This window comes from Solea senegalensis, linkage group LG20, assembly GCF_019176455.1.
Source record: "Solea senegalensis isolate Sse05_10M linkage group LG20, IFAPA_SoseM_1, whole genome shotgun sequence".
Lineage (NCBI taxonomy): Eukaryota > Metazoa > Chordata > Actinopteri > Pleuronectiformes > Soleidae > Solea > Solea senegalensis.
Window position 1 is genome coordinate 8,300,328 of NC_058039.1, and position 27,207 is coordinate 8,327,534.

The 27,207-nt window shown below is 42.9% G+C and overlaps 1 protein-coding gene across 1 annotated transcript in view; it reads right to left on the reverse strand.

Annotated features, from left to right (window-relative positions):
* sdc3 (syndecan 3) overlaps positions 1-27,207 on the reverse strand; it is a 38,445-nt gene that overhangs the window by 3,110 nt on the left and 8,128 nt on the right. Inside the window, exons 2-4 of the mRNA XM_044052728.1 lie at positions 6,425-6,518; positions 3,074-3,900; positions 1,837-2,020 (exon numbers count right to left, since the gene is read on the reverse strand). Of these exons, the coding sequence (XP_043908663.1) occupies positions 1,837-2,020; positions 3,074-3,900; positions 6,425-6,518 (1,105 nt within the window). The remainder of the gene's footprint in view (positions 1-1,836; positions 2,021-3,073; positions 3,901-6,424; positions 6,519-27,207) is intronic.

Below are 27,207 nucleotides of genomic sequence, written 5' to 3' on the forward strand. Positions count from 1 at the left end.
TCGACATGCACATACACAAATACAAAAACAACAACGGGGCCACAGAAACATCCTGCAGCAGACTACATCGCTACAGCTTTAGAATCAATCTAGTCTAGAAAAGCAGAGCAGAGCTACCACAACATCACCATCACCAAGTGAGGACTGATGAGCCTGTATGGGCTAACACACTCCATTTTCCATGTTGCCAGCAGCCTCCTGCTAAATTGCAGGCCTGCAGTGCCACATAACAGCTTAGCCCGATGGGGCCGCTCGTGTAACCTATCCACAGCTGCACACACCGCTAATGAACTCTGCCTGCGTGCAATAGATTAATGTGTGGTTATCAAATGAGACAGAAAAAAAACCTTTCCCTTGTTAAAGTAATTGGTGTCGATGCCAAAGCAGAGAACAAGCTGTTATTTTCCCCAAATGCTTGAGGAGCACTTTGTTTCCATTCATTGTGTGGGAGGTGTTTACTTTGTTTCTTTTCATTTAAGCATCTGAACGCACAAGCTGGCGTGTTCAAAACAATATAAGTCTCCGAGACGCGCCGCCATGCAACAAATAAAGTATTTAACCTTTATAAACTTGGCTTTTATTCACACAGTGAGGCGTAAGGCCGTCAAGCTCTGCTCAGCCCGATCTGTGTTCTCAGTTTAGATGTTTTGTTGCCCAGTATCGTTCCCGCGCTGCACACAGGAAGTGACAACATCAGCGTCGCACTGGTAAAGTGAGACGACAGCAAACAAAGAAACGTTTCAGAATTTGAATTTGAGTTTTTATTTGGAAAATGAAGTTGATGTTGTGTGTTTAAATCTCAAATATATTATTCTACACATGAACGTGTAAATCCTTCTTTGTTTACAACGAGGAGGAAAATTGTAATGTCTGACATTTCTCATAAAAACACACCATTAACTGATGCAGACCATAATAAACACTTCACCTGCTACACGCCATCATGTTAGCACTGGCACTGTTGTATGTAAACATTAGTGTTTAACTCAAAACACTGATGTGCCTCGCAGTAGAACGTGCGTGTGCGTTGGTAAGCACTGATGCACCCATCAAATTATCCCCGGATCAGCTGAGTCTGATTGAAACAAGGATTTTGTTGATATTTTAATGAAATGCTAGGATTTGAAAATCTTTTTAGGGATTCAAAGATGGTAAATAATTGCATGTTCTCTGACACGGCCACACAAAGGCATGCGTGTATGGCACCTCTACTGTATGTGAATGTATGAGCCTGGCGTGTGGGTGTGATTTGGTTCTATCACACAGACAGTCTAGTCTAATGTCTGTTGCCTCCTGCTCTTTACCGATGACCAGGAAATCAGCAAAAACCAGCGCCAGCAGTCCACCAATGAGAACAGCTGAAGGAGAGACAGACAGCCGGTCAGGTCAGGCAAGTTGGCTGCTCCCTCACTTTCTCAGAGCAGCTCTTTGGGATCAAAAGAGGGGATACTTGAAAAGAAATTGGATTTACCCAGAGGGAAAGTGATGAGAAAGAGAAGGGTGAAGGAGGGGAGGAGAGGAGAGGGAGGGGTGCATAACCCGAGAGGAGGATTGCTTGTTCTCAATGGGTCAAACTGGGCTAAGTAGCACATGATGAATTCGCACTGTGTGAATGCGAAGTGAAAGCAGTTTACCGGGAAAGAATACACGAGGGAGCAGGGAAGGTAATCCGGTCAATCTACAAGGTGATTATCACAGAGGTTTATGTGCAGAAAGACAGAATAACAGAGACGGAACCAGACAGACGAGCAGTGAGATGGACATGGAGCTGAACCCAAAATGTACAACACAACAAATGCAAACATTAACATTGACATTCGTGTCAAACGCTCTCACCTATCAAGACCTCTTTCCTCTCCAAAATGTTCCTCTGTGGCAGCTGAGCGGCAGAGCTTCCTGCATCCACGGTGTTGCCAATCAGATCAGGATCTGCTGGTAATATACCGCGGCCCAGATCGTTGCGGTCGTGTATTTCAAAATCTCCACTTGGCCCCGCAGCACCCACCTCGTTATTTCCCTCCTGAGGCAGAGAAACACAAACCTCAGACTAACGATGGGAAATTTACCTTTGACGTAATCACGTTTGTTTCGTGGCGTCGTTCCACAGACACTCGTTTTCCATGGCACATATTCCCTTCTGAGACAATGGGCCTCTGTCTATTCTGCCCGCTGGAAAGTTGCATATTGTCCAACACATATACACATTTCATGAACTATGGCAGTTTAATCACATTGTGGAAAAACTGGAAATCTGAAAATCTTCATGTCTTAACGAAGAGAAGCTGCAAATAATTAAACTGTCAGCGTTAGAGAAGGCAGAAGACGGATCCCAAGCTCAATAGTGTTTGCGAGCGACAGATATGTATTGATAAGAAGTGGAAAGAGCATCCCCGACAATCATCTTGTCATTTAGTTATTTATTTTCTTTAGAAAATGTTCTGCTTTGTGTTGAGAAAACATTCAAGATGATAAAAGCTCTTGTTTTCTTATCTTCCGCACATCCACACCGACATCAGTAAAGAATTGTTCCCACTGACAAACACCGCTTGTGCAGAAAAAAGCCTGGAATATCTTATTGTTCTGAGCCACGCATCTAAACCACATACATGGGCTGCAGCATTGCAGTCAGTGATATGTGCTGACATTACAATGTGTATTAATCCACATTAGTCCTCACAAATACACAATTTTTACTGACGATTACAGTGGCCAGCAATTACAGGAAATAACTTAAAAATAATAATAAAATAAATGTTTTTTAAAAAAATAAAAACAAACTCATTTTCTCATAAACCACGATAAATAAAAGTTAATTTTTCCGTCTTTGGTCTCCTTTGATTGATTCCAGGCTTTGGCCTCAAAATGAACCAACATATCACAGTGGTATTGATCTTCTCATCTCACTCTTGATGAGAAAGCTGAACAATTCCTTTGCTTAAATACAAAATAGAGTTTGTTGCCACTTGTTTATTTGTTTTGGTACCAGAAGCAAAACTGTCGTGGGAATAGAGCAGAAACATTTAAAACAGTATATTACCAGTGTCAGGAGGAGGAGGTAAAGTCTGAATCCTACCTGTGTGGTTGCGGGCTGCTGTGGGCGGGTCGTTCTCTCTGTCGGCATCACCTGAGTGGCGGTCGTCATGGGAAGCCTGGGTCTGGAGGGGACCCTGGTCCTGATGGTGGTGGAGGTGGCTAGAGAAGCTGTCGTGGCTTCAGGTGTGGTCTCTGCCGTGGTCGGTGTGTTTTCCTCTGTGGTGATGTCTATATCGAAGACGGGGAAAATGGAGGTGGGATCAGGAGACAGGTACACGTCCTCTTCTTCTTCTGTGCTGCTCAGGTCATCCGAACCAGCTGAGGGCGCTGCACCTTCTGAACCTTCAGTGGGCCTGGCTGTAGGGTTGGTGGTCACCACTGGAACGGCGTCAGGTGTCTTGGGTGCGGTGGTGGTCTGCGCAGCAGCAGCAGCTCTGATTCTCTCCAGCTCTCGCTCTCTTTCAAGTTCACGCTCTCGCTGCCTCTCTCTCTCTTTCTCTCGCTCCCTCTCACGTTCTCGCTCTCGCTCACGCTCTCTCTCCCTCTCTCTCTCCAGCTCTCTGACCCGTTCCCGCTCTCTTTCCCTCTCCTTTTCCCTCTCCAACTGTTTCACCCGCTCTCTCTCCCTTTCCAGCTCCTTCTGCTTCTCCAGCTCTTTCTCTTGCTCTCGCTCCCAGAATGCACCGCTCTCTCCATCGGCCTCGGTGGGCACCGGCGTGGAGGTGGGGTCCTCGGGGCTGGGGCTGGGCTCCGCCGCAGGCGGGGCGGAGGGGGCCGGACTAGTGGCCTGGGTGGTGGAGAGGAGGAGGGGCTCTTCTGTGGTGAAGGACACGCCCACTGACGTCGGCCTCACGTTGATCTCAGGAACTGACGAGGAGGACAGAGGACAATACTGTGAGTTTAAAAATGATTTGATATACACATCTCTCACACAGTGAATCAGAAAGTACCTCATTCACTTCACACGCTGCGGTTTGGCCTCTATTCAACAGTAAACTGATTTCAGACATTATCATTTTGCATCATTTTTAAGGTGCTTCATTTTCCCTTGTGAAATTTGCATTGCCTTAACTCACACAGGGTGCATCAACTGCATCAAAGAAGCGGTCCATCTTCAAGTGCTTCAAGTGAACCAAATGCAGGAGGAGGACAACGACGCAGGGCATTGTGGGTAAACACAACCAAAACCTACACGCGTGTAGAACAATAGCCGGGAGAAATGGCTGAGCCCATTGTTGCAGCCCATCTGTATCGTAGCTTCATGTTTTGCTCTTTGTGGCAGAAACACAATTTGCCCTGCATTAACCAATAGATAAGCGAGTTTTCTTGTTCATTGTTTGTCTTGTCTTGTCTTCTCCTTCAGTATTTCTTGACGCAGTTATTCAAAAGGTTTGGTTCATTTCACTAAAGTGCAAAGGGAAAGCAAACCCGGACCGGCTGAATGTTGCAACCTCCAATCGAGTCTCGCAGACTATTGGGTGTGAAAACGTCCTTAGTGTCAATCCTAGGTCAAATAGGTTACAATGCTTCTATCGGTTTTTTGCCAAGTCACAGTGACATTGACCTTTGACCACCAAAAAACCTTATGCCCAAGTCAATGTGTGTATCAGATTCTCTCGTGGCATTCCCTCATCATGCTCACAGGAATAGGACATGATACAGCACGGATTGATGGACAACCTGCAAACATAATGCCTCTGGCCTCAGCTGTCTCCAGTGCAAAGGCGTAATAAAAACTACTGCCAGTATATACAGCTTATAGTCCATTTTATTTTACTTTTATTTTTTTTAGGAACAGAGGATGCACTCTAGCTGCTGCGTGACATGCCATAAACTCTGGAGATTCTGTGACTGTGTGGTGGGGTTGCATGTGTGGACAGAGGATGTCATGATCCACAGTGAAAATATCAAAATATCCACTAGAACCTCAGTGACAGCATACGATGAAGTCAGCGATGAGGTTTAGTGTTTTTAGACAGAGGCAAAGATGGCCTTACATTTAGTCCTAGTACCCAAAACAGGCAAATTACAACATTTCCCCCAATGCAACTTGATAATATATTTTTATCTCCATGCATGATGCTGACTTTGTTTTTTTTTTCTTTTTAATCATCTCCTTGAAGGAGGCAGCTTTCCATCCCTGCAAACTTCCTCTGTGATTAGACTCCCTGTTTCGTCTTGATGTCATAAAACAGGGATTTTATAGAAGATTTGAACAGCAATCAGAGGCGCAATCAAGCGGCTACTGTTGTGCCATTTAGCCGTCTGACAGCAGAAAATTAAATCGAAAAATAACATAATGAAAATAATAATAGTGATTTGTGGGTTTTGGCTTGTGTTGGAACAGGGGGCAGTGGATTTAATTAAGGTTTTTTTTTTGTTCTGATTCTTTAGTGATGACAGAGAGTTTGTCAGGAGAAGAAAAGAGAAGAGAAGAGAAGAGAAGAGAAGAGAAGAGAAGAGAAGAGAAGGTCCTGAGTGATTCATACTCCTCTTAATGCTCATAATAGTATTGTAGCACCTTTCATTTTGTTATAGCAGTGAAGCTCCCTGGGTTGAAAGAGAATCAAATTGAATTTACAGGCACAAAGGCATGAAAGCTGACTGAGGTGCTAGAGAGGATATCAAAATATAGCCTCAAACAACGCAGCTACTGTTAAACATATCAGACGTCACTAAATGTCACATTCAGACGCTGCAGCGGCACATAATGCACAACCGTCTGTTGAAAATGAGCCTTTTTCTCTGAAATCAGACGGCTCTGTATCACAGTTTGAGATAAAGCAATTTACCGGGCTGCTGTTTTAACCACAGGGGGTGCCTCTGCTGCACTCTCCTGCTCTGAATTGTAATTTATTTTGAGCGTGCTCGCTTACTAGCGCAGTGCCTGAACCAAGGGCAGCCCCTCAATGAGTCATGCTTAATAAGGGGAGCTGTGCCTCAGCTTCAACAGCCGGGATCAGGAAATCAACCTGAATGACACCAACATGGTTTACATTAAGCAGGTCATTCCTACACATGCAGACATAGGTGCACACAGCTGACTGCTGGCATGCGTGTGATCGTCTAATCTGTGTGGACTCTAATCTGGTTAGAGTTAATAAGCTCTGGGAAAAATCAAGCCTGGGTAACTTCTTGTTTTTGTAATAAATGTGTGTCTGTGTGAGAGTGTGTGTGTGTGTGTGTGTGTGTGTGTGTGTGCACACGGTGACCGTGCATTTGTGAGTGCGGTGAATAACCATAAGTAGGAGGACAAGGCGGAGAAAGGGGGAGGGGGAGTATTGGGTCGTCTGGGTCAGCAGATTGAAACCCACCAGCTGTCGTGTTTGAAAGAACCAGGATGTGAATGTGTAACTCACACACCAAAACACACACACACACACACACTTACAGCCAGAGCCAGAGCCTGAGTAGAGGTCCTCGTCGTCAAAGAACTCCAGTCCTGTCGAGCCTTCGTCATCGATAGACGGCGACCACACCTGTCCCTGTTATAGAGATACAGAGACAGAAGGGTGGGGAGATTAGAGGTATTCATCATGGATGACTGAGCTGTTTGACATTTCATTGAAAAGACAATACACACACACACACACACACACAGCTGTCTAAGAGGAGGTACCAGCATTGTGATGATGGTTGTGCTAACATCTGTCTGTTGCAGGAGCATAGTTAATGAGTTGATCCAAAGCTGGGATTTTGGCAGAGGGACATCAAAGCCTTTAAGAATAGCGGGGTTTCATGAAGTGTACTTATGTGTCAATTACATATGACGGCGTTCACGCTGTAAAGCTGCAATTACTTTTTCAACTGTTACTTCTGGGTTTTCCTTTGACAAAAAATGTAACACTACAACGCTCAAAATACAAGATGTTTTTGTTTTTTTAATCAGCGCAATCATTTTTTTGTTGTAGGAGAAACATGAAACATCAGACCATTAATTCCCGTACGGTTGCATGTCTTATTTTCCTTCATTTAATCTGGCCATAGATTGCGGGATATACCAAGTATATAACAAAAATAGTTTATTATGTAAAAAGTAAAGGGGTTCTTAATTCTGCCTGCTCCTATTTTCGAACCACAAGGATGTGGTAAATGTGTTTTTCTGTCCTCCTTTCTTCTTTTTTTTGCTCGTCTTCTTTTTATTATTGTGTTGGAAAAAATAACATAAAAATAAAACAGATGTCACAAAGAGCCTACAGCCATGCAGGTCTGTGACGTGTTTTATTTTAGTGCTGCTAAATGCCGAAATGTTGAATATCTTAGTTTAGCGTGTTGCGTTCTTAATATTCACACTGTAATGTAAAAAGTGAATTTACATCAGCAAATGTCATGCATATGATATTTTTATACCTCAGACTGGTAAAATTGCCAGTGTTGTCATGAGGGAACGATGCAGCTAAAGTTATTCCTGTTTTGTTTGATAGATGATTTATCTGTGATTACTGTTGCCGTCAGTAAAACTGTGTCGGTGTTATTTTGAACTCCTCGTGTGGGAAATATCGATGTCTTTGAGATGACTTCCATGTGCACTCTGAAGACTGTTTCATGAACGTGTGAGGGGAAAATAAGAGCTTGGCTGGCGACCTCGGTCAGGGTCAGTTAAGAGAGATTAGCTGTGGATCGTTGCGAAGGTTGAACCTCTGAAGGCTCACTCACTTCACAGCTGATCTCGCTCTCTCTGTGTCTCTGTGTGCATGCATGCATTTGATATTAACCGAGTTATCAAATGCACGCACTTAAGAGACACCACCCACACTGCAGTGCAACGATACACCTTTAGGTTTACCGCAACCGTCGGTGCAGTCTCCATTTCTGAGACACTGATGTTTAAAACTAAATCCTCCTCCACCAGCTTCAATGTCACCTTTACACGTCTGCATCGGTGAGAATATCATGTAATTATAATATATGATCTGAGAACATCCCATAATAGGTAATTCTGCACAATTGAACATTTTGACTGTGATATCTGCATATTTACTGATTGTTTTTACTCTTTAGATGAGTGCAGAAATAGTGAAGCAGACAAAGTGGCAAAAAATGCATCTGTGAATTCATTCATTCATTCATCAAACAACCCATCTTTAACACACTCACCCACCACTTAATTATTAGGTACACGACATATTCAACTGCCCGTGGATGCAAGCGACTCAGTGCACTGAGGCATGCAGACAGGGTCAAGATGACCTGCTGCTGGAGTTAAGACTGAGCATCAGAATGAGGAAGAAAGGTGATTTAAGTGACTTTGAGTGAGAGTGGAGTGTTTGTTGGTGCCAGATGATAACGCTCAATCATCTCCAAAGGTTTACGGAAAATGGTCAGAAAGAGATGAGAATCGGCTCCTTGGTCAGACTGGTTCTAAAGTGACAGAGCGGCAAAAGAGACTTAAATAACCATTTGTAACAAGCGACCTAAGCCTCAAAATGTTCATCTTGCTTATTTTTATCAGAAGAAAATGTGTTTTTACCCAGTTTTCCAGAATCCTTTTCAATATCTGGCAGTTATTGACAATTTACTGCACTATAGCTGTACATGAACACCAGATTTTGCGTGTTCAATTTGAAATTTGAACAGTATAAAACCTTATTTTAAATAACATTTGGTTGTCTCAATGTGTAAAAACAGGCCAAACGCTGATTCGCCAGCTTCTTGAAACAGCGAGAGTGACATTACCGTGATAACCAAATATTGGCTTTGACGTGCAACTAATATTATAGCACAAACTGTTGCGTAATTACGGTCATGCAAAATTCTGTGTTAAAAGGGTTAAGTGTCCTTGAGTCATTGATAACGTTAATAACATAACATCAAACATATTACATCATACATATTCATGTTGCTAATTGTGCACTTAAAATACCGTGTACTAATGTAAAATGAGCTTGGTGCTTCTTTTATCCCTGATGTTTGTTCCCAGATTGAGCCGTGCAGTGATACACAGCCAACAACAAAGGGCTGAAATTTGCTCCAGGTTGTGCTGATAAAGTGGCCAAAGCAAACTTATCTCCTCATCAATCTTAAGCCCATCCTGAGGCCCGGGCAGAGCCGTGTGTTTCCTAGCCCATGTGATGCTAATTGTACAGACAGACACAGGAGCAGAAGCTCCTCCCTGGCTCCAGACAGAAGAAACCCGATGCCTTTAAAAGCCAATAAAAGCATAATGGAATCTAGAAACCCGAGCATCTAAGTCCATCATGTCTCAGCGTGAGGTGGAGCTGAAACGCTATATGTACCTCCTGAAAATGAAAATTGACTTGAAGTTGTTTCGGTGCCTCAACAACACAGTGAGGATATGAGTGTGTGAATGTGGCTGATTTATTTCAAACCCTGAAAGTTCAGAAAACTACTGAAAAGATGTGTGCATGGTGCAAACGTGTGTGTGTGTGTGTCCTGTATTCCAAGGGATCACTTTTACAATGAAGGCCGTTGCTATGGGCAACCTTTGCCTTTCACAGAAATTCCCATTTCCCTGAGAAAAACTACCCCCCCAACCCTGAAACACACACACACATGCACAGACTATAAGAGTGCTAACAAAACACAGGAGCGTTATGTAATGTCAAATAAACAACCTAAAATTCAACATCAAAACAGTCTACTCCTCCTTCTGCTCCACCAATCCATCCCTACCTCTCTTCTCCCCCCCCCTCCTCCCATCCACATACTCCGTGCCAGTGTATCCCCAGTCCTCACCCCATTTTCCTTTCATCTTTAACTCTACTCCGTATCCCAAGGCTAGCTCCCTAAATTCAGCGTGACTCCAAAAAACACACACACACACATACTTAAATAAACACACACCCTGCCCCCAAGGCAACACCACAGTCCACCCCAGGGGCCCCCTTTTACAAGTCCCCTCACACACACACACACACACACACACACCTTCAGGACACAGAATTTTCAGTTTTGGAGGAGGTGTGTGTGTGTGTGTGTGTTTTCAAACGTGCATCATCTATGTTTATCCTAACCTTTAACAGTAATGTATAATCACCTCCTGTGCCTCGGCATGTTTTATTTATGACACAATATTATGAGAGTGAACTCATGGTATGCCAGGCTGTAGTGCGTCAGTGTATGTAATTACGGCGTGGGTATGTGTCTGATTGAGTATAATCACAGGTTTTGTTTGTGGTGTGTGTGTGTGTGTGTGTGTGTACACATGTGCACACAAATATCCCTCAGACCTATCAGTGTGTGTTTTATGTGATTCTGGGGGAGGCGAACAGAGCCAGATATGCATTTTGCCTTGACTTCAGGAGCTATAAACAGCGATTCTTTCAGCCTGTGCCACAATGCTAACTAACCACAGTGAGTCTCAATGAGCCTTGGTCTGCTGCACACATAAGCACGAGCCAAAATCATCTGTATGTTGCCCTGAATTTCCCTCCACCACTGGATTTTGTTCCCATTTTCTTTTTTTTGTTTTATAAATGGAGACTGTAAGATGACAGCTGTATTCCGCTGGATCTGTGCAGTGAATGCAATCCTGTTTTTTGGGGGTTTTTTTTGGCAACACATGACTAGTGCCATTGTAAGACATGCAGGGCCATTTTAAAACAATCCGGGAGCGTGGAATATGTAATTATGCACATAGTTGTGTAAAAAGAGAAGGGGGAAACCCAAATTGAAGGACAAGGAAGACAAGCCGTGTAAAAAATTGGGTGTTTGATGAGGTCGTGGAGTCATGTTCTGACAAAGCAAACACAGGTGTGTCTTCAGGTACAAACCTGATTTGTAGCCGACATCGGGCTTTTTGCACTATACATTTAATCATGTACGCGGAGCAGCGAGCGTGTGACTGTGTGAGCCCCCGCTTGTTTTACAAGTACAAAGCCTGAATTTTATACCTGAGCCGACAATGCTGCCACCTCACAATTATTAATATTCCACGGGAGATGAGCTGCTCCAGATTTTAATTTCGGATCACATGAAAGGAAATGCAAGATTATGAGGGTGAGGGATGGGTGTTGTATTAAAGCAGCAACCTGACAAGAAGAAGGTGTAAATGTGTGTGTGCGTTTGTGTGCATTTGTGTGCATGCGTGTATGCACCAAGCACTGTGCAGCGGCAACCGCAGCCTCTTGGGTTACTGAGGAATGTGTTTGATGACATGATCATAATGACGCTTCCTATCTCGGCTCAGCTGGCCTGAGGGGGATATCTGAACAAATCTGAACTGGACTAGTTTGTGTGCGTGTGTAAATCCTGATTTGGTGAATCACTATGTCTGCAGGAAACCTCTTCCTCTTATTCTTATCTGACGAATGTGCATCTTTGTGAATTGTATGCATGTGCCCATTGTCTCAATAGAGTCACACACTGTTACAGTAGATGCAATGCTGGAGGAAATTTATCATTCATTTTGCCTTTTAATGGGATTATATCTGAGCTCATATTGTCGTCTGCTGCAGCATCGCTCAGCTCTCGAGACTGTGAAGAATAATTTGAATACTCCCTCTGATTTCTGAGACCATCTGTGAGACCCACTTCTCTCTCTGTCCCTCCATTTACCACATCTGCAGCGACCACGTCAGACCAGGAACAGAAATATCATGAATGACACTGGTCATGTCCATGCCTCGGTTCATTTGTGAGGCATGTTTATCTTATGATGGACAGTTCTTCTCCTGTAGTAGCACTTGTATGTAGAGTAAGTGAACTTTGTTCAAAAACATGTTTTAACCCATAAGAACTCTCATTTTAAAGCCTTAAGATTCTCTAAACTCTCTAAATTGCAAAAACATCATTTAAAGACTTGACATCATGAGCCACTGGAAAAGACCTGAAACTAGCAATTGAGACCATTAAAGCTGTAGTGTGTAACTTTTAACTATAAATAAGCTACTACTGCATGTATACCTTCAGTCAGACCAGAGTCGCACTCAAAATGGCCTGGGTAACCCCTGGCTAACACCTGGCTAACACCTTCTTCTATAAAAGAATAGAAGAAGCTGGTACACAAAAGAAAAGTAGGTGAGAAGTGGATTGATTTTCCCATGTATGTCCATTCAGGCAGTTATTTTTTACAACCTGTGGAGTCACCACATGTTGGTTATTCAATATAACCGCACTTCCTGGTGCCTGGTTGTCCACAATAAACGCATAAACGAAACACTATCAGATCAGCAATCAACAAAAAGCCTTACTCTCACTTTCACCTCATCCGGCTCATTTCAACATAGACTGGTAGTCGTTTGCTCAAGAAAAACAGCTCAAAAACAACAATAATGTGGTGTAAATCTGAGCCCAAGATCAGACCCAAAGTCAGGCACGAAGGTGATCTTTATGAGCCATTTCTACAATTCCCTGTAGCGTAATTCATTGTAGGTGCAGCACCCACGTTTTGCGAAACCACTGCTGCTAATTCACGGTCATCTCTCTGCTCCTCTCCACACAACAGTCTGAGCCACACTGATAAGAGCTGGAGAACTGGAGTCACGCTGCTCAGTGACATAAGTGGACTGTTGATAGCTCTCCACCTTTGAAAGGGTCACACCAGTCGCACCACTTGGTACGAACCCTCGGGCTACCTGCACACCCTTTTTTTATTACCAGCCTGTTCACTGTTTGTGTTCTTCCACAGCCACGGGTGATATTTCGGAGCAACGTGGATCACTGACCCCGTCTTTTGCTTTTTCTGCCTGGTCTCACCACCTCTCCACACTGCTGTTCCTCCGTTACCAGCTGGACAGGTTTGGACAGCACTGACACACTTAAGAGTCAGACAAGGACGTGTGCGAGAGAGATAAAGCACACACCCAGAGAGAGAGAGAGAGACTAGGTTACCAGGTGACGGCCTGGTTAAGACACCTGCCACCTTCAGCAGAGATTAACACAGAAAGGCTCTGCACAGCCACACTAGTCACACATGCACACACATGCACACTGATGATAGGATGTCGAGATAGTATCTGATACCCGTGACGTCAGGTGAGCTTTTGTGAGCCTTCAAACAGCTAACACCTGCACACTACAGCCGGAGGGGGTGGGGGGGTCAAAGAAACCCTGTCTTTTTTAAAAAAAAAAAAATCACTTCAGGGAGACATGATGAGTCTCTCCAGGCCCTGGAGCGCTGAAGACATGAAAGGCTGCTCTACTTAACACAGGTAACTTTATACACTGTATTCAATATTTGCAATACATTGGATTAAAAAGGTTGACTGTAACTCCTGAAGCTGCAGTGCGTACGTTTGGTGTTTGTTGTCGTTGTTGTTGATGTTATTAAACCAATTCTGTTTGGTCGTCAACAACAGAAACCACGTCATCTCACACCTCTTTCAGTGTGTTTGTGTGTGTGTGCAGCAGGGGCAGAGGGGTCGGCAGGGACAAGAAGCATTTAAACATTTAAATTAATATCATTTTGTCACACCTGCTATTGTTCATAGTCTTGATGTCTGTTTTAAAGGCCTAACTAGGGACAGGATTTTGAATCCAGCAGAAACCATTAGGTACTATTGCATGTACATAGCAGGCGGGAGTTGCACTATGGTAGTTTTCATTTTCCCTATCAAATAAAGTATATAAATATAATACATAAGTCCCATCAAACTGCTGAACAACCAGGTTTTTCTAAAACGGTTCATGGGCGTTTCCTTGTGTTTTCAATCCGACATTAATCTGTGCTTTTATTCAATGTTGACATAAAACAACAACAGGAATGTTGATGAGCGACACAAAAAATCTAAACACGTCGAGTGTAAACTAATTTAACAATAAAGCTTAGGCCACGTCACAGATGCAGTCGGATGTTCCTTTAAGTTTATGTGTGTTTCTTACACTTTTTATGTATACATTTCTTACAAAATTACAGTGTGCAGCCATTTTAATCAGGTGTATTGTTACTTTAAACTTGAAATGTGCATAAATATCTTCTGATATAAATGCTGTTTCACCCTGGTGGTCAGAACCCATTCAGCATCCTGTAAATGTAATCCCCCGCTCTGTTATAAATGTATACATTTACTGCCACGGATTGCATGTCTGAAATGAAAATCTCCCCCCCCCTCCCCTCCCTCTGAATTGCTGACTATTTGCAGCACATCTTCTTCTTCAATGAACCAAGTGAAACAGCTCCATATTTTAAAAGGGGCAATTCTTATTTAGCGTTGAGACGGTCTTTAGAGAATCAGCGGCAGCGGGGGGTCATCAGAAGTCATCACTTTGCGTTCACAAGCAGGAACGTGCTGAGCAATTTAACACCGATTAGCTGTGTTTAATAAATGAGAAGTGACTGTGGGTGGCTTCTTGGAGATTCAGAGGAAAAGCGCTTTAGTTATGAGCGTTGAAACTAATTTGGGGTTTCGAACGAAAATACAGGATGACATTTATAACAGCCTACAAGTTGTCTTGGGTAGTGTATTAAGCTCAAATCCATCCTTCTGGACATGTTGCTGTAAGTATCCGTGAGTGGGAAGCAAGAAAATGCTGATTTTGACTCTTGCCAAACACATTTGTGATCTCTCCCTGTATGTTTGTGTCACTTCTTCCTCCCTGTGACCAATAAAAGTGAGCAACTGAGCAAATACAGCAAAAAACAGCAGAACATGCTCATATACAACAGCCAGGGTATTTTGTGCTTCTATTTTTAGTTCTTTCTGCTGATCACATTTCTGATAGTGCAGCCATAGCAGATCCACATCGCAGCCACACGGGTCGTATTAATTCCCTGCACAAACCTGTGGGAGGATGGCATTACATTGGCTCGAGTTTGTTATTCCAGCTCACTCGGGACCTAAAGCTGCCGCAGAGAGCCACCAAACCACAGCTGAAAAAGCATCCAGGCCCTAATATTATCTTTCTAATATTATCTTCCTCTACCAAGTTATAAGGACAAAGATGATCCAAGTGATGAATGCTCTAATGGTAAGTCATGCATTTGCTATATATGGTATACGGTACAGTGAACGGCTTGGTCAGGAAGCTGCAGGGACAGAACAGGTGCATGTGGAGGAAAAAAAACAAAACCCCAAGCATCTGGATCACCTAAATCTGAGACCATTTTCATGCATAAAGGTTTTTTTATCATTATTAATATTCATCTGAATATCTACAAAAAAAGAGACCCACACAGACAAAAATTACAGTTTCTAATGTTCCGCCTACCTCCAGTACAAAATGACATCACATCATATGTAAAGCGTTTTCCTTCAGCATTAATCCAAATCAGATGAAAAGCTCCCTCCTTTGAGTGATTAATTAAGTAGCTTTCACACTGAGGGGTTTCCCTCTGGCTAAAAATATATAAAAAAAGGTTTCCCTTCATCAGTGCTTTCATTCATAGTCTGATTTAATAATCTGTCACTCAAAAACCAGAAATATTTACACCTCTCCAAAGGAATTCTCTGCTGTTCCTTATACGCCTTCAGTTTTCAATGGTGCCCATGGGCGGGCCTTAGGAAGCTGCCTGCTGATTGGCTACTGAGTTTTGGAGCGACAGCTCAATGGACCAGAAGTAGCCACAGGCTTGGAGTCGCTCTCCGTCAGAATTGTAAACAAAAAACCAAGGCACAAAGAAATTCCAATTGTTTGCACTGTGAAACGTCTTGACACAAATCTAATTCCATAGATTCACTCATGACCATGAGTCGTATAATAAAAATAGTGTTTAATAGATGAGAAGAGTCGACTTTCTCTCCCGTTATATGCTGCAATCTGTACCAACAGAAGCGGTGAGGCTCAGGTGTTACGATGGCTCAGCAGTTAAGAGGCAAACACTGTATCCTCCGCTTGCATATTCCCAACTCAATGCTCTCTGGAGAATTTGCACATTATTTTAGGCTGAATGACTTGTGGAAAATGTTTAATTGTGACTTTTAAAAAGATATCAAGTCTGCAATTTGTTCTCTTCAGCACATCAACTAGAACCATGTGATGATAAGTGCTCACTACATGTACTGTATATGTGTCACATGTTTTAAATTGGAATAGAGCATAGAAATGTTATGTGATTTGTAAACTGCATTTCTATATGACCTCATCTCATTTAATATTCAGAAACACTTGGGACAGAGTTCAGTGATCCTGCACTGACCTTCTGCATTTGTTTGGACACAAGATCAGGTTTAAAGACGTCTGAGCAGCCACAGTGAGCGCTGTGATGTTTTTTAGGAAACCAACTTGCACTAATTACAGCTTCATGTGTTTGGCAGCACTGTAATCAGTGTACACGTGAAAAAAATGTTAATGAGTTTTACCGCAGCAGCAAATCACATCAGTCAGGAATGAATGCTTAAGGAGTATCATTATAAATGGGATGATTTTTAAAACAATTAAAAAAGCTTTAAAGAACATGTGTGTGTGTGTGTGTGTGTGTGTGTGTGTGTGTGTGTGTGTGTGTGTGTGTGTGTGTGTGTGAGTGTGCAGTAATGGATATTATCAAGTGATGAGAGCTGACGGAGCAGCACCTCCAGCCATGGGAAGCAGAATGTGTTTGAAAACGAGCAGCTGACAGCAAACCTGCTGCAGACTCAGTGGGTCACATGACTGTGTAGTGACACATCAGCTGGCCTAAAACTGTGTAATGGACTAGATCTGTAAGACGCCACACACACACACACAAATACATAGATCCATTCAGCTAAAGGTGGAGTATAGAGGAGAAGTATGACTGGGAGGAGGGGCGATGCAGAGAGATGCATATCTGTATGTAGGACCCAGCTGTTACACTAATCTGACAATCCAGCAGGATTACAATCCACATCTAAAGGACGAGCACACACACACACACGCTCACAAAAACACACAAGCGCACACGGGGCCTCTCCGCGTGAAATACTCCTCCATTATATATGACCTTATAAAACATGCATCTGTGTGTGTCACTGTCCTGCTGCCAGAAATGCCTTGAGATTGTGACACAACTGCTGCTCCCACACTCAACAAAACACTGCTGTGTGTGTGTGTGTTTCTTTTTTTTTCTCAAGGAAACAGAAGGTGGTCCTAATGACGCAAAAAGAAAATCTGAAGAACTGTAGTGTGTAACTTTTACTCCAAACCAGGGGTGTCAAACATATGGCTCATGAGCCAGAACTGGCCCAACAGAGGGTCCAATCTGGCCTGCAGGATGAAATTGTGAAAGTTTCGCAGTATAATTAAAATCTAATCATAAAGTTAGATGGAAATTAGCTACTAAGCTACAGTCTGGTACAAGCATCTCTGCTGTTTCATGCATAATGTAATTGTACATTGTCCTGATAAATAAATACAATGAAATGAAATGAAGTTAAATAAACAAAAGGAACACAAAACATTTGGAGTTCTTGTTGTTTATAGTTTATCATGACATTATTTTACCGAACTGAACTAAAATGAGTTTGAAGCCACTGCTCTAAACAAATGTCTGTTACATTTAAACTATTGTCTAAAGCTGGTTAAACCTAGGGATGGGATGATACCACTTTTTTGTGTCTGATACCAATATCACAAACTCAAGTATCTACCGATACCAATATTAGTCCGATACCGTCATTTGTAGACCCTTTATGAACTTTATGAAGCTGTTAATTCATTTGTGCTGAGTCATTTCAAAGACAGATCATTTTTCAAATGTGTGACAAATATTGTTCTCAAAAAAAGAAGAAATAAACAGCCCAAACATGACTCTGCTAAAATGCTTGAGCTGATTTTGATTTACATTTTGTGAAGCATGTGATTATTGGCTTGTGTCAGATTTTATATTTTTATCTGTCCGATATTCGATACAGTGATTTTGACCAGTATTGGACCAATAGTGATACTAACCGATACCAATTCTCAAACTAATTATACTAGTTAAACTAGTGATGAGCTCCACGTGACTCCCTCTCAGTTTAGCAGTGCAAAAATACCTTAATGCCCTGCAACATCCGCACACTGCACACAGGAAGTGATTTGAAAAATTACGCGACTAAAGTGAGACGTCTGCACAGAGCGAAAGCTCAGAATGTTGTTCATCAGTTTGAATGGATACACACTTCTCACCCTGCTGCTGTATACACACACAAAGGCAGGTCTGATAGTTTTCAGAAAAGTGGCGCAGCAAACAAATAACGTTACACTGTTTCTGCTCACGAAGACCAAACAAACAGAATAACAACATCAATAACAACAAAAAATCATTAAGATTATGGATGAAGATTTAGTCCAAATGAACTCAAGTCAATGCATAGTGTGTGTGTGTGTGTGTGTGTGTGTGTGTGTGTGTGGTTATGTTTAGTGGAGAAATGTTGCACTGTGCAGTAAACGTTGTGGGTTGGCTGGTGCGTCAATGACTGCGTTTTTGTGGCTGCTTCTATGAAGTAGTGGAAGAGAGAGAGAGAGTTTGATGGTGAATGTGCGTGTGTGTGTGTGTGTGTGTGTGTGTGTGTGTGATTATAGCCTGGCTCAATGGGCCTATTTCTGCTGGGCCAGTGGGAGGGCGTGGCGCCTGTGGCTGAAACTTTTCTTGTGTTTCTAAGGAACTTTTCTTAGGGGGCTCAGAAATGTGGCTGCGTGTGTGTGTGAGAGTGCCTCACAGACCATGATGCCTTTGTGCAGCAGAAACTGAGAGAGAGAGAGAGAGAGAGAGAGGCACTCAGGGCTCTCTCTCAAAAACTAGTAATCAATGGTTTCTTCCTCAGCCCCGAATCAAAAACACACACACACACACACACACACACACACACAAACAGACGATGATGAGAATCACATTTTTGTCCATATACAGTGATGCGAGTCACAAGGCAGCATCTGTGTGTGTGTGTTCACATAATTACAGTCTGTGTAATCAGGGAAATGACAGTCATGCGACTATACACAGCCCAAGGATGAAAATCAATGCATGAAAGGCAGAGTTTTTGGAGAGGACATGCACTAATGGAAGACACTTGAAAGGGAGGACAAAAGCAAGCGCGGGGTGCTGGATGATGGACCCAGAGGCTGGAGGGTGGAATGCAAGAGAGGAGCATTTTTGTCTTTGAAGCAGGGGAGAAAAATCCAATCAGTCATTGTGTAATTCAATACAAGATTGAAATATGCACCTCTGCGAGAGAGTGACACACACATACACACACACGGCGAACAAATCCCGAGCAGCTGACCTTGCCACAGTCTCATGGCTTTTTCCCCGACTGGTTGACTAACCCACGTGAAGATGCAGCCTCTGACTGTCGGCACATCCCAAGCCTTTCGATATATAGATCAACATGATTTTTCATGACTCAAATCAGCTCTAGGTGCAGACAACAGGCGACAGATGGACGTGGCGATAAGGGGCGAGAGCAGTACATGGTTCCAGTCTTAATGGACCGCACTGGCGGATGCCTGCGACCTCATAAGATATTCCTCTCGAGTTTCTGATTAACTCTAATGAATCAGTGTCAGAAGACTGCGGCCACTTACGAGTTAATGTGGGAAACGAGTAAAGGAAATGAGACATTTGCTTTGTCGATGAATGGATCTGGTGTTCTCGGTTTATTCTGCCCTGCACCGAGATTTTAAAGAAGGTTTCTCATTAGGAAACGGTCATTAAGTTTCCACGCGCAGTTAAAGTCGAGCTCCGGTTGTAGTTGGGTAAAAGTGTGGGGCATGTACAGAGCGTCCAGGCCAGTAAATTAACTCCAAACTTAATTTTTGAGGAATTCGCTTCAGTAACTTTTCAGTCAGACCAACATGTTTACAAAAGTCGGTCTAACAGTATAATTTCATTTTTTCCAGATGGGATCTTTTGTCTCTGTTCTTCATTATCACACACACACAATATCTTTGGGCTTTCAATTGTTGTTTTGACAATAAAAGATATTTCAAGATAGCATCTGCTTTTATAGCATTTCCTGGCATTGTATATAGACCAGTTATTCCCAGAGACTGGGTCAAGCAAGACCCACACATGAGTCACATGAGATTTGTTTTTGAGTCATCCAATATGTTATATATAAATAAAAAATAAATAAATGAATGAATGTTCACATGCAATAAAGCGGAGAGGAGAAATTCACTCTGGTTGAACCGTTTGCAGCTCAGGTATTCAATCGATAAAAAGGGCTAAAATATCATAAAAATGAATTCTCTCCCTCACAGTGAGGAGCCTGTGTTCACCGACCACATCTGAAAAGCCACACACTATATTACTATGGGATGCTGCACAGAATGCTCTGTGGATCAAACACTTTAAAACTGCAAAGCAACAGTTTTACATTTTTTTTTAGTTAAAACAACCAAGATACAGTGTGGTAATGTGATGGCTTACTGGATAAAATGTGAGGGGATGTGAAATTCTAGAATTTTTATTTAGCTACCATTTTCTGCTCGGGGGGGAAACAAAAAGATCATTATTTCTCATAAGAAAACGCCCTTTGAATAAGCAATAAATAAATAAATAAACTCTCTTTAATATAACCACCATTCACATGACAGCATGCGTTTGTTATCAGCGACGTGTCACTGGACCTTTTTTTTTTTGAAACTCCAGACGACAAACAACCAGAGCAGAATTAATGACACACAACAGATAATAATCAGTCTCTGCCATGTGACTCTACATCCAACGACTGTGTTTCTTTAAAATGATATACATAAAGATAAGCCGTATACATGTAGCATTACAGTACAGTAACAACATGTAATATTATAATAATATTATCGCAATAGCAGATAAATTCCAGGTCCTGGACATGTTTCCTTCCAGGAGGAGACCTCAGGGCAGACCCAGGACACACTGGGGGGATTATATCTCTCGGCTGGCCTGGGAACATCTGGGGATCCCCCCGAAGTAGCTGGTGGTAGTGTCTGCGGAGAGGCCGGTCTGGGCTTCCTTGCTAAGGCGACCCGGATAAAGTGGAATGTGAGGTGGTTATTACTCAGGAAGTAGACCGTCTTTTTGTTGTCGTACTGTACTGAATGTACTGAATCACCACTGCTTTTAAATGTGAGAGTCACGCGTTCTTCTTCTCTTGTTCTTACGCGGCGTGGTTAAGGACAGCTTCATGCCTCAGCAGGCAACATTATTCACCAACTAATTAATTAATAGGTGGATATAAGTAACTAATGGCTCGAGAATGATCGTCTAACACATAGATTAGCTCCTGAGTGCTTAACAATCAGCGATCATTAATTGCTTGGTAGTGTGTTGGTTCAGTTTAATTAAAGTGTGACTGGGGAGCTTGAAGTGGCAGAGTGGTCAGTGTCAGTGTGAACCAGAGACGATGTGTAAGTCAAGGACGAGAAAATGTGTGTGTGTTACGATATGATCTAACACCTCTCTCTGCTGTCTGGGTGTAATCCTGTCCAGGTTCTTCTCTTCATTCAATCCGTCTCAGCTGCTATAAGCTCTTTACCTGCAAGCAGTAACCGGCACCAGCCTCTCTCTGCATTTCTCTCTGGTGTTACAAGGACATTGATCTTCCCTTCTTCTTCCTCATCAGCTTTTTTATCATTTCACTCAGTTACTTCCCTCTTTTTTCTTACTAGCTTTTCATTTCTTTATACCACTTTTTACAATTTAACAAATTCTAATCTTAACTTCCCTCAACCGCTTTTCCCTTTTTCGCCTTCTCTCCAATTTTCTTTCATGCTCGCCGTCCTTCCACCGTGTCCTTTCATAACACTTTGCTCTGTGATTGCCTCTGACCCCCCTTTTTTCCCTTTCATTCCCTTCAAATCCCCATCTCCCTCAGTCTCCACACAATATCTAATCTCGCTCAAATCTGTCACCACACCTTGCTGTTTTGTTCAGTTTTGTGTCAAAACTTCCCACGTGTCATCAGGTGTTATGGTTAAAACCATGTGATGCAGTTTCTGCTCGGAATAGTTCACATCACGGTAAGGACAGGGTTTCAAACCTCAGAAGGTTTCATGATTGGGGCATTTTAGGGCATGAAATGAAATGAGGTAGAAAGAGGAAATGACATCCAAAATTAAACTGGGAACATGCAATCAGTGTTTGCTTCAACACAACATCTGTCCCTCACACAGCATTTTTGGTACAGATTACAGAAGGTTGCACAGATTAACTGCAAGGACTTCACAAAAATGGAAGATTTGACAAAGAAATTCATTTCCAAGTCTTCTTTTCTAATAAATCCCCTAACAAGTGTGGACATGTGGGATTCGAACCTCAGCAAAGCACACCTTAGACCCGGGTCATACTTTCCACACCCACAGAGGTCTGCTAGGGTCGTGTGATGTAAATTTTGTCAGCCCCTCTTTTCCCACAGTGGTTAGTGTGGAAAACACTTTCCAGTCCAGTTGGTTTCAGCTCTTATTTTGATTGTCAGAAGAGAACACGAAGAAGATGGTAACCATGGAAACTTGTTATACGAGGAAGTTTGTTGGTACCTACACATGTTCAACTTAGTACTGAAAGAATACACCAACATACAAGAGGGGGAAGTTCTGTCTCCTGTTTAGAAATCGGTGCTAGTGGAATGGAAAGAGTCTGTACTAGTGTGGACAGAACCGTGGGAATCTACGTGCATGCAGGAAAATGTGAAGCGGATCTGAGCGGACATGGAATGTGTGCAAGTATGAAGTTTTATCTCTGGTCAGAACCATTTTCTTCAGACTGATAGAAATTACAATTTAGCCAGTAAAACGGGACTTAGTGATAAACAAAACAAAAATAACTAAGAGTATTTTAAAATGCCAAACCTTTGCTAGTTCAACCTTTCCAAATAAAACAAAGTGAGACGGGATTTAATAGCAGTAGCAAATTGTGCGCCTTGTTGTCATTGATGTGACGTCACCTCGAGTCGTGCAAAAGTTCTTTTTTGAAACATGTTGATGTGAAAACACAGTGGCGGTGACTGAGCTGATTGTAAAGTATCACTGGGTCTCGTACAGAGTTTAAGAGTTGACGTGTGTAAACTGTCAATCTGTCATATGTGTCTGCCTCAGTCATATCTTCTCCTCTCATACAGTCGCCACATTCATGTCAACGGGGTTACGATTATCACTACTGACACACATGCAGACACAGGTTTGCGTGGCTATTCTTCTTAAGACACTACATTGACTTCTATTAATTTGGACAGCCTAAACAAAGCATTATACCCAAACTTAACCATAACTCTAACTTTAGCCCTAAACTTAACCAGTTCCTCAGAAATTAGATTCTGCTTCCTTAAGACCAGTTTTCCATTCTTGTGTCAGGACATGAAGACCTGGTCCTAAAAGGTGCTAAAGAGGTAACAAATACACGTGAACACACACACAGTCTCAGTGTCAATCAGCCTCAGACCTGTGTTTCCAGCAGCTGAGATTAGGGCTAATCCACAAGTGTTGGAATGAAAGATTAAGAATGAATCACCTGCTGTTGCTGCTGCTGCTGCAAACAGTGTGTGTGTGTGTTTATAGAATAGGCCCCATGGGAATAGAATCTTACAGCAACCACCAACAACATGACAGAATCCACCACTCTACATGCACATACACACACATGCTCGCTCACACACACACACACACAAGCCGCTTGTTAGCTTCAGTGGCTCACTGAAACTGCTAACGCCTTTGAAAGAGCCCTTTAAAGCACCAGAGTTCAAAGGTTTACATCACAGGGTCCACACACAAACACACACACAAAGTCTGTATTTAATTGGATCAATGCTCTTCCCTCATGGCTTGCTGATAATTGAGAGGACGTGAGTAGCATGTGGTAGAAGGCTTTTGTTTCCTAGTTCCTGCTTATTAAGACGGGCGGGATAAAAAACAAGCAGCTCCACGGCAATGACAATGGAGGAAGAGGAGGAGGAGGAGGAGGAGGGAGGAAGAGAAGCGGTGGGTGGATGGCACGGAGATGGATGGAGAGGGAGAATGTTGCAGCTCCTGACCTCGTTCACTCCTCTGTCGGGACGTGGGGCTAAATAATTCAAACGCACACATGCAGTCACATGCCTTTCACACACAGGGGTTTCTCTGGCTCTCGTTCGCACAGGCGGCCTCCCTGTGCTCCTTCGCTGGCTCTGCTGCACGTGTAAACATGCACATGTAACACATGTAACACACCTATAAAGGCTGCTTTATGCACCACTCAGGAAGCTCTCTCCCTCACTCCTGATGTGAGGCTTGAAAGCCCGCTCTATAAATACTCACTTCCTGTGTCCATCCTATATAACCCATGACCAATTAAACACCAAAACACACAGATCTCTGGTTGCTGTTGTTTTTAATGAAATCGTGATGAAATATGACTGTAAGAGACTATCATTTTCAGTGAGTGTGGCAACCCAGATAAGACTAACGTAAAATTAAAAAGCAAACATTCTGCCATCATTCATTCATTTAATCATTAATAGAAGAAGAAAAACACATCAGAAGCAAACATCTGTGAAAGTTGAAGGCGACACTAAATGACAGCAAACAGGACGGTGAAACGTGTGTGTGTGGGGGGGGATTTAAGTTGATGTCTTCCTGCAGGGCCTTATAGATATTCCCTTGGGAAAGTGCTCTCTCTTTCTTGCCATGTGTGTTCATTTAGAAGCACTCTGTTCCACTATTAAGAGCAAACAAACTTAGCAGGCTTTGAAAGGCCCTTTTTTTTTTTCCAAATGTGGTGTCCCAGAGGAGCACGGACAGAGCGTCTAGTCAGAGCAAGACTAAAGAGTCTCAGCCAAAGAGACACTTTTGTACAGAACGGATGTGGAGTCATTAATAGCATCCGTAAGGTTGACTTTTTTTAAACTGCGTTATCCAAAAAAAACAGCACAGTTGATTGCAAACTGATCATTTTATGAACAAATCCATCATTTTAGTGTCCATGGATGAAAAAAATCATTAGAAAAGTGCAATGGCTGTGCGTGCGATTCTCCCTCTGTTTTTAATTGTTCCAATTTCTGTGAAAATGTAACAAAAACATTCATGTTTTCATACGTGTATGTTTTAATGGTGATGCTCCATCATTTGTTAAACAGTCTTTTTAAAAATGCAATCACAATATCCTCAATATTTCCCCAAATCATTCGGCCATAAACACCACTGACATTATAAATGTTGTTGTCTTAGAGTCTGGGGCTGCGAGTAAAGATAAAAGTCTTTTTTTAACTGATTAATTATGTTCATAAAACGTGGAAATAATAAAAATTCATCTTAAATGTCAAGCCACAATATATATTCAGTTCAATACCCCGAAGAATGAAGAAATCCAGCATATGGTGCCGTTTTAAAAACCAAGGACCAGATTTTATGTCCCTTTTTTCCTTTAACAACGACTTCAAAAGTTAAATTGACTTAACGGACTTAACTGTTAGTCCTAAATAAAGACCCAACGCACTGCGGGTCCGTGAAACAGCGTTTTATGCTCATATGACGACAGAGCCTCTCGTGATGAAGACCATGTGACGCCGCTGAGAGCCTGAGAAAAACGAGTTAAACTCAACATACCGTGGCCTCACTGCCACTTCTGAACCTTCAACCGACACAAACAAGTAAATAAAAAGTTGGCTGACAAAAAAAAATCACCTTCAGACTGAAATGTGTCGACAGATGGAGGGAAAGTGGTTGGAGGTCAGATGGAGGCCACGCAGCCTCACAAAGACTCAGTCTCTGGTCGGTGAGTGTGAAGGCCGGCCTTATCGCAGCCTCTGCCCCCTCTTATCAGCCGCCTGCCAGGAAATACACATTCTGGCAGTCCCATTGGACCGCATTGAGTTTCAGCTCTGCATGACCCCACCCATCCGGCCCTTCGTTAACCCAATTACCCCGTCGTTACGGAAACGTGTGAGGAAGGACAGAAGCACTGATGGGATGGAAATGGATGCGAGTGAAAAATGATAATCACAGCAGCGTTAATGTGCAGGTGGGAACATTTCTGACACAAGCGCATGTACGTGCGCGCACACACACACACACACACACACACACACACACACACACACACACACACACACACACACACACACACACACACACACACACACACACACACACACACACACACACACACACACACACACACACACACACACACACACACACACACACGTTTGTTAGTGAGAAGGAGGCACCCTGTTTCTGGGGCTTTTTATTTATAGCAAAGGCTCAAACACAGAGAGAGATCCCAGAATGCTTTGTGGTTTTGGAAGACAGCACTGGGTTTATGCTCTCTAATTTAGAGTCCTATAATAGCGTGTGCACACACACACACACACACACATATACACGCTCTGAAGTTGAAACATAACTGCTGTCTCTTCCTTTCTCTATTTTTTAATTTACCGTCATGGAACAGTTGGAAAAGACAGGAGAACAGAGAGAGAGTGAGAGAGAGAGAGAGAGAGAGAGAGAGAGAGAATAAAAAGAAAGAGTAGAGTCAGAAAATAGCGAATGAGACATGAAAAACTGAATGAGAGAGAGAGAAACGGAGCCAAGAAAGAGAGAAAAGAGACACAGAGCAGAAGTGGAAAGAAAGGGACGTGAATACGAGCGAGGAGAGAGGGGCAATAAAGCTGTGACAACGACAGCCATGGTGGTTGTCATAGCGACGGCCATGGAGAGCAGGTAGAGCGCGGTCCCCTGGGAATGCACGCCTCCCTCCCCCATCCTCTCGACATCCCTCCAACCTGGCTCCATCTCTCCGTCTGGCCTCGCTCCATCCGCTTGCCGTCATCCCCATCATCCAGCCTCATCTCTCCTCCCTCTCCGTCACCACGTCCAAATATCCCCCCACATTTCTTCCTTCTCTTCCTCCATATCCCGCTCTCTTTCCTCTCTAGGTCCCCCTTTTTTTTAAGACCTGGATCCGCTTCCCTCCTTTCTTCCACCTTGTCTTTCCCCTACTACATCATTTCCCATCCCTCCATTACCGTAACTCTTTTTCCGGCCCTACCTGTCTCCATTTCATTTCCTCCACTCGTTCCCTCTTTCTCATCACCCTGCAATCTTGTGCACTTCCTTTTTCCACTGCTCTCCTCCCCTCCTCCCCTATTGTCTCTATATTCATCTAACTCCACTCTCCAGAGAGTATGTATATGAGCATGTCTGCAAAGCAATGCCCAATTACTCCAAGGGAGAATCTGTGTGTGTGTGTGTGTGTGTGTGTGTGTGTGTGTGTGTGTGTTTAGCATCTTCATGGCTCCGGGTTGTGACCTACCTAAAAACACCTACGCTCTGCGTCTTCCTCGTGTGCACTGAATCAACAAAAACACAGTGCACCGTCTCACTTAGTGTGTATTGTCAGCGTGTGTACGATTATCAGGAGTCCGAGTTGGATCTATTTCATTT